Here is a 14,074-nt window from a genome sequence, read left to right as displayed (position 1 = left end):
CTCGCCCCTCTTTATGATGGTGTTTTTGCTCCTCCTTCAGGTGCGGTCATTGAAAAACAGTCTAAAAACACTTTTGCCTTTAGACTGTTCTCACAATTTATTTTTATGAAATAAATGTATCTATGCAGCTCATTTTACTTTACTTCATGAACTAAACCACACAAACGACAATCTTTTTCAGGTATCTGAGGTATCTGGGCCAGATATAGTAGTTCAGCCAATTTTCCACTGAACCTCCATGTATTTACTGGAAATTCAGGATCTCTGTTGACAGAACAAAATATTAATGTGTCTATGTATTAGGTGTTATTATTTTTTGCTGACTGTGCTGAGCCATCTGCTACCTGACTGTGAAAATATACAGTATGTATGGAACTACACCCTCTGGCACATATAAGGACTCTGAATAAAGTATCTCTTAGGTGATGATGAATGTTATCAGGGTACTCTTGTTTAGGGATGAATTGCAGGGGGTTTGTAAGGTGTGCAGTTTCTGTGACTGAGTACATGGCTCAGTCTACCTGAACCATGCAATGTGTGTGTGTTTGTGTGTGTGCGTGTGTTGATCCTGTTGTGCAGCAAGAGCTCGGCCACCTGCTTCTCTTGGGCGCTGTGCCATCTGAGAAGGGGCTCAACGTGTCGAGGCCACGGATGGGTAAGCAGCCCTGGCCATTAACACATTAAACACACTGAGACACACAAACAAAATTGATTTGCATGTACCTGGATGCACTCATTGTACCAATGTAAGCAAACAGACACACACACACTAGAGTGCCATTAAAGGTTCCACTACGCCTGTTGACGAAAGCATGTGCTAATCTTTTCAGAGTGACTCATTTGGACGGTTAAAAGCCCTGCACTTCCTCTGACATCATTTAGTTGTTGTTGCTTATCAGAGGACACGTTACTATCTTCCTCCCCCTTCCTGATTTATTCATTATTACATGGTCAAACCTCATTTAAAGGTCAAATTCTGCTCCATGGATGTAGCTTGCTGCTGCACTTTTACTATATTCTTAAAAGAAACCCATGAGAAGAAAAAAGTTTCCTTTTCTTTCTCTCTGTAATAGTGATTTAAGTCACGCTGGCCTGCAGAATCCAAGAGCTCACTTCCCAAATGATTTATTATGTGTAAGTAAATAATAAAAAGAAGCTTTGGGACTGACTCAAATTTGAATAAACAGACGTGTACTTTACGTGGTGTTCCTCCTTTCAGTGAAAAAGATAACAGAATGTTCTACAGATGGAATTTGTGTATGTGGGGAAGAGTCCTTCCATCCCGCATGCAAGTAAAGATAATTTCTTAGCAATCAATTAGATGCGTCAGTATAAGTATCTATTTAAGATTTAAGAACAGTTTTGGGCAGTTTTGATTTTTTGCTCTGTCTCAAAGAGGAGGAAATCTGTTGACAGTAGTTAGGTCAATACATCACCGTCCACAGGCCGGACTTCATGGGGGATGGATGGAAAGAGATACACGAGAAAGATGACAAAGATTTTATTGATCTCAGCACCATGTTACCAATGTTTAGAAGATTTGTCTGTGTGTCGGCAGACTTGTATTTACTTCAGCAACCACCAAACAATCTCTTTTTCCAATAACCTCTCTCTGTCCGTCTGGATGACAAAGAAACAGAGAGGGATCTGTCACCAGAATAGATGGACTCAATCCATTTTTTCCCCTATTTTTAAAAACTTCAAACATCAAGAACACAATGGAAACAGGTCTGTGACTCAGTTGTGTCATTACAATGTGGTACATAGAAAAATTAGACAGTCTAAAGTTACAATCTGCCACAGTTTAATATTTAAAACATGTGTGCTTTGTTACTCTCTATCACCGATTTAAGACTAGAGCAGACTATTCTGTTTTTTAACTGGAGACAGAAACCAATAGCTGAGAATCCATACTTGTGCATGCGTGATTCCATTGTAGCCAAAATGAAGATGCTCTTGTAGTTGGAGCAGCTTGGAGACAAGTCGATGACAGATATCCGTACCAGTATCCAAGAGCGTAAGAGGAAACCAGGGGCAAAAAACAGACGAAAACAGTCTGGGACAAAAATGTTTTGCAGCGTAAGCAGTACAGCAATTCTGAAATTTAGCCTGGTTGTCTGCACTAGCTTTCATGTAACACACATGATTCAATTTATTTCCAGCTCATAAAAGCCTGCTGAGTAAAATCCAATGTAGCACATCATTTCTTCCCCGGTCATTGATTGGTATGCCGAAGCAATGCACTCAGCACTGCAACATTGGTTTTGTTGTAACACAGCTTCCAGCCACTGGTGGCAGCACTAGCAGGCAATGTTTCTGCATCAGAAAATTATCATCATAGGTCAGTGTTGTTTTCTTGAATCATGGCCATGACCATGATTTTTTTTTTTTTTACTTGTAAATCAAACCTTAACCAGGTAGTAATCAGAAAATGGTGATATGAATCATTTTCATCAATGGCTTGTTGCACTGGCACCAAATGTTAAAATGCTCATATGGGTTGTCTTGGAAGGTGATGAAAAACTACCTATAAGGTTGGAGGACTTGGTGGCATCAGTGTTTGATGGTGCAGCACAGAAACGAAAAAATCCCAAAATATCACAATTTAATTCAGACTTTTGGAAACTGCCCCTGAGTCATCACCACATCATTCCCCTCTCACTTTGAGGACTGATTGTTCCTTTCTTGCTTTCTTTCTTCATGTAAACAGTTCAGCTAATCCAGGATTATGGTAAAACCTCTCTTTCCCCTCCTCCTGTCTCCTCTATTCTCTGTCGGAACATACTGAGGCCATTCATTGTTGGCCTCAGCAGGGCCAAATAAAACAAGGGTATGAGTAATTTTATAAACAGAACAGCTCTGTGTCAGCAGGCTAAAATGTCTAAAAATCAGCTTCACCGCGTTAACACAGCGAACATGCGTATGAAGAGGATTACAGAGGCAGGACGACATTGATTGACAGCAAACCGAGTATTTAATGTTCTGCATCACCATGTCACATCTCTCATTTGGGTACAAACATGGCGAGAAGCTAATTGTTGTTGAGAAAGTAACTGGTTTAATTTGCTGACATTAATGTTTAGCTATGAGAAATTTCTTGTGATTGTTGGAAACACCTGTACACCTTGGTTCTGAATACAAAAAATGATTTCATATTACCTTGGATTAACTGAAACACATGTTAGTACTAGATCTGTTACTGCCAGTCATTACTCCACAAGCCAGTGTAGTATTGTATGCATATTATGTGGTATAGCGTAATATTAGCATGGTATCTCTATGAGTTATATAAACAGATTCTATTTTTATATTAAATTATAATTTTTAATTTAAAATGATGTTTAATTAAAAAATAACATATGTATGAGAATATAAATTATAATATAATTGCATACAATTAAAATTTTCAAAATGAAAAACATGAATATACAACCTTGATAATGAATAATTTAAAATGTGCCCGGTCTCCCGTAAACCTAAAATCTACTTGATATGAGGACAGATTTAAAATAAGACAAAGCTTTTACAGTTTCAGTGGATCCAGGTCACTGCAACAGCAAAGGGATTGAATTCAGCCGAGAAGAACACAAATACAACAACTTATGTCTCTTATGTTCTCTGTTTAAGAGCGGCTGAGATTGGCACTAAAATGAAAATAGCTGGTCCACCTTAAAGGTCAGTCCACCTTAAGTGATCGTGGTCAGGTTAGGCTAACCTATTGTCGCTAACTTCAGGGCTAACCTCCTTCACTTTTCCAGCAGTTGGGAAAACAATAGATGTGACTTTTCTTGGTCTTGAGAGGCATTTTATTAACTGACACTCTGTAGTCTGTACTGTACATTTACTGCCAGACTGACAACTTACTGCTAACCTTTTCCTCTGCTCACATTCACCGTCACTGTTCTGCCACTTCCTCAACCACACACTCACAAATTAAACTACAACAGGGTATGAAGACATTTAAAAAAAAAAAAAAAAAAAAAAAAAAAAAAAAAAAAAAAAAAAGATCATGAAATACAGCAAAATAACACTGAAATAAATTGGTGATCTGAAGAGAACACACCAAACACCAAACAAATTAAGAAACTTGAAACGTGAAATTTGTTGTTAAGTTGCATTATGATTAATGCATCTCTCAAACAAGCTGTGTGTTGCGAGACTCAATATGCTGTTGTGTTGGAGAGCAGAGATGATGTTTGGTGTGAAAGATCAGGTGTTTGTGGTGGAACTAAAGGTTACCAACAGATGTCACCTTGGTTTCATTTTTAGTGTAGTGGGTCAAGAGGAAAAAAAATACCCACAGAACATTCTCAGGTGTTATTTTATATTCTCTCATGAATATAAAATAACACCTTCTGGTAGGACAACCACAAACGCGCGCACACACACACACAGCAAGATGAACACAAGAACCTGTCAGGCCAAATATTTGCCTTCATTAATAAATGAAATTCAAAGCATCAGGCAGGCGTCTAACAGGGATTAGACCATCACAGTCTGTTCACAGTGCAGTGAAACATACTACAGATCTGGCAGTTTTTAAGGATCCCCTCCAGTCAGCTATTAAGACATAAAAATACTCAACATGAATAATAACATAAAAAAAGTATTATTATCACATTAAAAAAACTTAAATATGCAAATGTACAGTATTCATTTCAATAGTGAGCCATGATTGGCTTCCAAACTAGTTGTGATGTCACAAATAATGCTCGTAGGCCCACCCCTTAAAATCAGATTTTTCAGGGAAACAGAAACTTTCCATTTTCAGCAGATGAATGTGAAAACAGCCTTCTAGTTTCAAACATATATCTATTACATATATTTTTTTTGAGTGGAGGGAGACTTAAAAAAAAACAAAACACCACAGAGCAGCTCTGCAGGCTCAGCATGTACACGACATCGATGAGATCAAAATCCAATAAGTTTGGAGTTCTGGTATTGGGGGTGAGGTAAAGAGTTCAAGATGCTTATACATGTGGTTATTATAGTTACTTTAAAATGTCAACCTGCTGGTGGTTCTAAAAGGAAGGTTGGGGAATTCTCAGGTGACAATGAATGTCTGTACAAAATTTCACATCAATCATTCCAATAATCAGTGAGATATTTCAGTCTGGATCAAAGTGGAGGACCAACTGATGGACAGACTGCCATTGCCATCTCTAGAGCTATGCTGCTAGTGTGGCTAAAAATCAGGTCACCAGCGTGCAGGACAGTTTCATCCCAGGTGTGTTTTTTTTTTTCTTAACATGAGTGACCCCTGTCCCTGCCAGTATTTGTGCCGACTGCCCCTTCATGTAGCAGGACTGTGAAATGGAAAGAACCGAAAGAAATTGAAGAATGTGGAAATTTAATTTAGATTAACATGTGAACTATCATTGTCTGTCTCCTCTCAAGAAATGATATAGTTTTATTTTATTTAATGAAAGCCTCTGGTGTGTCATTTTCTATTAGAAGCTATACCACCATCAAAATAGAAAATTGCTTTTTTTCATTCATGTAGCCCTGTCCTCTTGTAATTCCTCCATTTTAAACCACTATGATGTGTACGCTCATAGACACCATGTTATGGTGGATTCCCATGGATATCTTTCTATTATCTAAGGCAAGAAAGCACTATCACTTAATTGTGAAGTGACCTTACGCTTTTCATTATACAGCATATTACATGTGGAAAATTGAAAAAAAAAACTGATTAAGTGTAGGCTGATGCAGGCTGATATTTAATAGCTTTTAATAGCTATTAAATATCTCAGCCAGTGCCATTTGCCTCCAATACTATAAAAAGGTTAGCCTGGCAGTAAAAAGTTGCTAAATATTGACTTAATCTCTCTGAATATGGCAAGTCACTATGTGTGAAAGAGCTGGCATTTCCCACCCTGATAAAAACACAATTCTGGAGGGAAAAACACCTAGAATGTGTTGTTTTTCCCACAAATTATCTCCCCAGTACGTAATGTTGATTCCACAGGTGTACTTCAACACCTGAGTCAAAGTACAGTGAGTGCAGTAAGTAAATATTCTGCATTTATACCTTGTGTGATGCTGCAGGCTAGCGCCTGAGCATGCTGATGTTAGCATTTAGCTAACAATGACACTTCTAAAGGCCTTTACACACCGGGGGCATTTTTTTTTTTCGTGCAATTACTTCACACATTTTTTCAAACTGTTGTTTTTGTCATGAGTACTTTCACACAGAAAGCAAATATTACGCAGTGAAAAAGCGACAATTCTTTTTTGGAATAATTTTTCTGAGCTTTTGTATCGAGAATAAAGGCATCGACCAATCACATTGTGTGAAACGGACGTCATGAAAACTCCTACTGACTATAGTGGACTTGTTGATTGTTTGTATTTCTCATCAACCTGTATTGTATGACAAAGGATACAGAGACCCCCTGTGTTTTTTTACTCTCCAAGTCTGTTTCTGTTGCATTTAGTGAAGCATAATCTGCAGACAGCTGTTTAAATCACACAATCAACATCCTGCTGTTTATGTGTTTTAAACTTATTTATTGTATCTACATCGATCAAGGCTCCCAGTCCGTCTGTTTCACTACAGGCAGATTCCCACTTACTCCACTACGGTGGGTGGGATATAAATTCAAACAAACACTATCAATTTCTTCCCGTGGAGCTGACATGAAAACAATTTTGGTTGAGTAAATTTCTGCTGTCAGTCAGACTGGTGAAGACAGTCTCACTGGCTGCTGTCCTCTCAGCTACCCAGGAGCTGCAGCTGACAGACGACTGCTTCTGTGGACAGAGACGCTGAACGCAGGTCAGAGATCATCATAACTGGATGATGTTGAATCCATCATTTTTTTGGAAGAATGAGCCGTCTCAAATTCTTTCGCAAATTCATGTTTCTGTCGCAAATTCATATCGCTGCCACAGAATTTTGCATTTTTGTGTCGTTTATTCATCACGTCATCAGTGTGTTAAGTCCTGTACATGCTGATGTTTAGCAGGTATTTATCACCCATCTTAGCTTAGCTTGCATAACATTTACTAATTAGCACTAAACACAAACAGCAGTGGCTGGACAAATTCATATTTTCACTTGATGAAAAGCCAGAGGACCAAGAAGGTTGTTACAATTCATCCTGAGTGAGGAGGTTCATGGTAATCCATCCAACAGGCCGACGACACTGCCATCCGTACAACAACGCTGCTAGTGTGGTTAAAACATTTATTTTGAGAAAAGCAAAAACAAGATAAAGTATTTTTAACTATTGAAACCAAAATAGAGGAGATTTATACAAAATAAAGATAAGTGTGACTCCTGAGAAAAGTAATTTATTGATGTGCACTTGGCTTTAAACTTGAGCTCAAGCAAAACAAACTTAAAAGCAAATCTCATCAGAGTCCACTGTCAAAGCAACTGCAACAAAAAGCTTCATAAGCAATTAAAAAATGAAATCATACTCTTAATTTCTGATCACTTTTCATAACATCTTTATTGAATTTGTGTCTCAGTTTTAAACATATTTACAGATACTTTAATTTCACTTTTTTTAGTTCAGTAAAAATACAAATACAGAACACTCAATTTTCAAAATCCACATCGCTCCCAGCGACTCAATGGCAGCTCAGGTTGTTTTGTTTTTTTTCCTGGGCTCCCTCCCTATCAGATACAGGTGGTGATGATGTCAGTGTGATGTCAGAGACTGGGGGACAGAGGCTGAGAGGCAAGACTGTACTGCGTCAATGGGCTGTTAATGACACCTGCCACTAGAGTTCAGATGAAAGAGGGAGGTAGAGATGATACTGGATGGATGATGGGAAGAAGAGTGGAGGAAATAAAACGTGTGTTGAACAGAGACTGGTTGAAAGTTGTTTGAATTAACATGAGCTCAACCAAATCTTGACCTGACCATTAGCCAGAGGTTTGGTCTCTAACAAGTTCAAATTAAACAGTTGGCAATTGAAAATAGTTTGTAATAGCTTCCTACACTGCTTTGACAATCAGAAGCTAAATATTTCAGATTGAAGTTTAAATATTTATTTTCGCCTCATCTTCATGTTAGACTCAACATTTTGTGCTCATTTGGCATTAATTTCACTTCTTCCTGTATTAGTCAAAATGCAGCTCATGTTATTCTACATAAGCAGCATTTTGAGGCAAAGGTAAAGAGTCACGACAGCAGCTACAGCTTCACAATATCTCAAGTCGCTTCCATTTGACCTCTTACCCATTTCCATCCCTGCAGTCAGTGATGATGATCATCTCCTGCTAAAAACAGATGCATGTATGCTGAGCTGTTGCTTAGCAGTAGTGTCACACTTTGCCCTCTGCATACACACTATGGCTTTATTGAAAGATGAGCAGCTGATTTTCTAGCCAACAAGGGCAAATTTAAATTTAGCCTATGACATTTTTTGTCAACTAAATTTACGTTTGAGCAGGACACGAGGATATAGCTGTTAGCACATCGACACGTATGAAGAACTTGTGAGTTGTGTGGCTGGGCAGTAAACAAACGGTCATTTTGAAGTTCTGATCGGTTATCTTTTGCTCTTGTAGCCAATGTTAACTTCTGTTTTACACCATCACACTTCTGCAAGTCAGACAATGTTTATGCAAAGAAAAACACTGAAAATGAACATATATCATAACGATATATTACAAAGTGAAAGAGCACAGTATTGGCTGAAGCATCGAATTTGACAATAAGGCTTGAAAAGAATCAAAGTCAAAAACAGAAAAAAAATATCTTCCTGGTTTAGTGCAATTCCTGCTCTTCAGCTTTAATGCCTGCATAAAAAATGATCTTTAGTAGTCAAACCCTTCTCAGTTTCCTTCTCCTCCACCTAAACCAGTAAGCTGATACGTAGTTTTGGACACACTGGGGATTCATTTCATACACACTGGCAGCCAACAGGCTTATTAATGAGCTCACAGACACACTGAGAGAAAATATCCTGGCATTTAACACAGACTCTCTCACACAGGATTACTGACCCGATCATTAAGCCAAATGTCTGTATTTTAATAAACTACATGTGTTTTTTTATAGAGAGAATGGTTGGAAATCATGACTAAATGATGGTGGATTAGACAGACTTGTTTTAGGGTATCATAGACAAATGTTGACACTGGTTTTAACAACCAAGTAGATTAGTAGATTTTATAATGAAATCTGTGGTCGTAACGGGACTCTTTAAAGTCCCGCATTACAACAGAAGAGATGTTACGCTGGTTGGTTTGGTTAATGTATAATTAGTCTTTACTCCACATGATGTCCTCCCCTCTGCTGCTGCGGCTCTCTCCTGGTTAAAAATTTACCTACAGATTTAACATGACTCACAGAAAATGTTAGTTGCACTTGTTTTAATTTGATGCTGGATGATTAAAATCATATTTTTTGAGGTCACATGTCCACATAAAAGTGGAAAATGGCTGCTAATTCTGCTGTTATCTTTTAAATCTGAATGATTACTCTTCACTTGAAGTGTGTGAAAACTGAATAAAACAGGAGGAGCAGGCCTGGTTCTAATATGCTGTCGGAGTTGCTAAATTTAGGATTTTTAACGGGGTTGGGAATTCACCTGAAATTATCCTGACAGATTCAGCAGCCCCACTTTGGGCCAGTAAAACAAAAGGATTTTAATATGAAAATCATTCTCAGTAGGCAACATAGAAATGATGGTGTAACCTCTTTAGCCAATGTTCAGTGTTCAGCGTATTTGTACTGAATGTCACCGGGGACAGTCGTCTGTTTGCTAACAAAACATGTTTTTATAGACAGTGCAATCTGTGCAACTCGAGTAATAAACCTCTCAGGCTGAGACAGTTGTGTCAGGAGCGATAACTGGAGGCGAAACCATGCTGGGAGCTGAGCAGACTGCGTGGTGAGTGGACAACGACTTCTGTCAACAAGGCCGAGTTCTCGATATGTCACACCATACGGAAGGAGGAAGCTCCTGTGTCTGCCATCGATAGAGTTGAATGTTCGTGCTGATCAAATCATTACAGAGAGAGGAAATTATTAAGACTCGGTAAAAGACTTTGAAGTTCATTTTTTGTAGATTTGCTTCGTTTCAGAATTCCAGACTTTTCCCCAAATCTCAGTTTCTTGATAGATTTGAAGATTTTAATGTCTGATGATTGTTTGATATGTTGGCATTTAGTAGTTAGACAATATGATGAACAAGGTCAAAAAAAAAAATCTTACAATAGCTGGTCAGGATTGTTCACCTACCAAATTCAGACAAGGGGGACAAATTGTAGATTTAACAGCCAAATGTGTATCTGAAGTTTTTTTGGAATTCCCAAGCGAAGGGGATTCTCAAGATATTATCGACCCGAAGATCTTCAAAAATTAAAGTTTCACACTTTACAAGAGTTTTCAGAGCTGTGTGGAGACCCTGAGACAAAAAGCCTCCAAGTATTTAGACTCTTTCTGCTGGACAGGAGAGGTAGAGGTCAAGATGGAGGGAGGAGGAGAAGGCATCAAAAATTAAAGATAAAAGCAGAAAAAATGACAAATTGTGGAACAAGTCGTGGAGAAAAATGATGAAAATTCAAACACCACACTGAGTTTGTGAAACTTACATTTAGGAGTCCAACAGATGATATGAGGTTGTACAGAGAAAATGTGGCATGGGAGCAGGGAGACACAGGAAGGTCTTCGTTTATTCAGCGCTTTCAGTGCTACAGCTTTACTCTCCTCTTCATTAGTCTTCCCATACAAAGTGCACGAACAAATGATTTACAGCAGGGGTTATTTCAACCACCGCACACTCATAGACGAGCCTGGTTGGGTTCCAGCCTCGTCTCACAATGCGTATCCCAAAAAAAAAAAAAAAAATGATTTGGAGTGAGTTTATGAAAAGGAGGAAAATGAGAGCCAAAAACAGAGGAGAGAGGAGAGGTGAGGTGAGGAAAGGACAAAAACTGTGCCATGAGAAAAAGGTGGAGGAGAGAGATAAAAAAGCAGCATCCAATTGAGTAGCAGCATAATGGTTTGGGAAAATGTTGTGGCTCTGTGACGTCTCTAAGTGGGAGAGAAACTGGAAAAATGTCAAGGTGGGGAGGTCTGCCGCTGTCTCTGTGTAATTACTGTTCCACTTACAATGGTCCACTTTTCTGAAAAAAGGAGGATTAGATGGGGAGGTGGGGACTGTACCCTCCCTCGCTCTTTTGATTTGACGAGCTGCTAAGAGTTCCAGGTCAAAGTTCATCTGATGAAGATTAAACAGGAAGAGGATGGGGAGGGGAGGGGAGGGGGCGGGTGTTGGGTCAGGGAGAAGCGGAGGGCTTTGATTCAACCCTGTATCCCCATTTTACGATTTGTCCAGTAGATAAACGAAAAAAAAACACACCTTATCAACAGACCCTGTAAAGTCCTCAAGTATGTCTGCCTGAAAAATAATCCGTCACACTGTCTGAGTGCGTGATCCTTCAACAAAACCCCATATGTACTCTCAATGTCTTGGCTTGAGTCTGTATGGGGGGGAAAGTTTGGTCAAACCTCAAATAAACACTAAAAATAATAACAAAAACTATTATCAAGCCTCCGGTTTGGAGCTCAGTCCTTCAGAGCAAAGAGTTCATTCAAGCCAGTTGTGAGGCTGAGCAGCACACCCGCTGTCCTTCTGATTTAAGCAGAGAAGACAGAGAGAGTCAAAGAGTAAAACGAAGAAGAGAGGGAGATTCAACAGTGTTTCAAAAGTCCTCTCCGCTCTGCAGTGGTCTGTGTGTGCAAGATGCTCTCTCTCCATCTCCTCTGGTTCATGTCTGCAGTCCAAAAGCAGTAGAGAGTCTTTAGATTTGAATGTAAGTTTGTCCAGTGTTCATGGGTGGGTTTTCGGGTGGGAAGGCAGGCGAGAAGACAGGTGGTGCCCTCCTGGTGCTGTGGTGGAGGAAGAGGGCCTGTCTGTCTACCGCTGAGCCGGCTCGCTGCCGGGCAGGGTGATGTTACCCAGGTGGAGGACAGGAAGTGGGTGAGCCTCCGTGTTGAAGACCCAGTTTTCCAACGGCATCAGGTCGTCGCTGGAGAACAACAGGTACAGATACCTGAGGAGTGGGTGGGTGGATGGTGGGGGTGGTGGGTGGGTGGAGGGGAGAGGGGGGGGTACCATGGATAACGGAGGGAGGGAAAGGGGGTGAGGATGGGAAGGATTGGGAAAGGAAGGAAAAGATGAGAAAGAAGAGAGGTGTTTTTGTGAATAGATAACACAACACCAGTCTTGCACAGCATCAGATTTACTAAGAGGTCACACAAATGGCAAAGGTCAGTTTTGTGAGGAGAAATCTCTGCTTTTGAAGACCAAGTGTAAAAATAGTGCAGATGAGGTTTACACAAACCTCTAACAAGGTTGTGGAGGGAAAAATGAATGTAAATTAAATAAAGTCTTACGCATAACTAAAAACTGATTCTTAGAAAGAAAAACAGAACAATGACTATCTATCTACTAAAGGAAGGAATCTCTGTCTGGCAGTGTTGAATTTGGTGCAATTTGGACATGTGATAGGTTCAATTTTAATAAACTTTGAATAAACAGCGATCAATGATCTGCTCTGCTCTGTGCAGGGGCAGGGTAGAGCTTCAGGTGCTCTGCCAACTGATACCAGCATGTCAGAGAGAGACAAGGCGTGACAAGAAAAAAAGTGCTCTAAAAAGAGAAAATTAGACGGTGAAAACAGAATTTTTTTTTTTTTTTTTTTATCAAGAATGGACACTCGTACCCTGTGTCTAGACAGAAAGCATAGTGTTAGCAGATCAGCAACAGCGAGTGACAACACGGGAGGTGTTAAGGTACATTGTCGGGCATAGGTCACCTGGGTTTTAGGAGCACTCAGAGCCCAACACACAATTACTGTAGTAACGTGTGTAAAACAGAGCAAATATCTCCCACAAGCAGTTCAAAACCAGTTTGTGTCATATGTTCCGAGATGAGGTGATTGTGAAGCACCGCTACAGACAAAGCACAAATCTTGTGGGCAAACATAGCGTGAGCAGCACATTTAGCAGATCATCAGCAGCAGCAGTGCGTGAACTGTTGTGTCTACACAGGAGGCGTTCAGGTACATTGTTGAGTGTAGGTCACCCGCGTTTTGGAAGCGCTCACAGCCCAATACACAATTATGGACACGTAAAATGAAGGAAATACTGCCCACAGGCAGCTCAAAACCAGTTTGTCTCATGTGAAGCGACACAACAGACAAAGCACAAATCTTTGGAGCAAACATACTCACTCGAATATGAACTGAAGGCACAGAAAATAAACGATCTAAGAGCCCAATATGATCGATCCACTTTATTTTAGGATGCACATTATTTTATTTTTAAATGCAGCCTTTATTTTACTTTAAATGAGAAAAGAACATTTATTTCCTATTAGAGTACTTATAATTTATAACATCTATGTATGTATGTTAGTTTCCATCATGTTGTTGGTGTATATACTCATTCATCCCTCACATCAACTCTATTTATTTTTCTATGGGTTGAAGCAGCAGCTGGAGGCCGAGCAATGGACCCATTGTGAACAGGCACTGCACTAGTTTCATTAATATCTCAGAGCTGTCACAGCAAACAAACAGTAGACAAGGACAGTTGTGGTTTGTGTTCATTAAACCTGCATTTAAACTTGACCATCAATGAACTGTGAAATCACTAAAAGTTACCAACTGCACACATAAGTGTTTTACTCTGTATTAACATCAGCCTCATCAACACCACCTCCACCTCTCTCTCTCTCTCTCTCCACCTGTTGTGGTGGCTTGTGCATATTTTGTGTCTCTTTGATTCATCTTATGTCACTCCATCTTCTTTTTGTTTCCCATGAACATGTTTAATGCTTCCTACAGCATCAATAACTAACATAAAGATAATAACATTTTAATTTTATGAGTAATATCTTGAGTAATAGTAACAGTTTTTCTCAAGTGGACTCAAACCGCAGCAAAAGTAAATGTTTTGTAATCAAGTAGACTACCTATTTTTTTCTTTTCTGGGCTTGTGATTTTATAGAAATCCTATCACTAACCTGCACTTATGAGCTCTGCTTCACTTGCAAGATGAACTTGGACTTGCAGGCGCAGTCGAGAAGCTGAATGTGCAAT

The 14,074-nt window shown here is 39.4% G+C and overlaps 1 protein-coding gene across 5 annotated transcripts in view; it reads right to left on the bottom strand.

The window, feature by feature from the left end:
• Positions 1-7,622: 7,622 nt before the first annotated feature.
• The window catches only part of man1a2 (mannosidase, alpha, class 1A, member 2), a 147,617-nt gene continuing 141,165 nt past the window's right edge, over positions 7,623-14,074 (bottom strand). For 3 of the 5 annotated variants that reach the window (XM_067604297.1, XM_067604298.1, XM_067604299.1), the window contains one exon: positions 7,623-12,022. In XM_067604297.1, coding sequence (XP_067460398.1) covers positions 11,887-12,022 — 136 coding nt within the window. In that variant the 3' untranslated portion in view covers positions 7,623-11,886. The remainder of the gene's footprint in view (positions 12,023-14,074) is intronic. The other 2 variants (XR_010930680.1, XM_067604300.1) reach the window with 2 other exon arrangements.

This window comes from Thunnus thynnus, chromosome 11 (assembly GCF_963924715.1).
Source record: "Thunnus thynnus chromosome 11, fThuThy2.1, whole genome shotgun sequence".
NCBI classification, from domain to species: domain Eukaryota; kingdom Metazoa; phylum Chordata; class Actinopteri; order Scombriformes; family Scombridae; genus Thunnus; species Thunnus thynnus.
The sequence above is the reverse complement of the archived record's forward strand: the minus strand, read 5'-3'. Positions and strand labels throughout refer to the sequence as shown.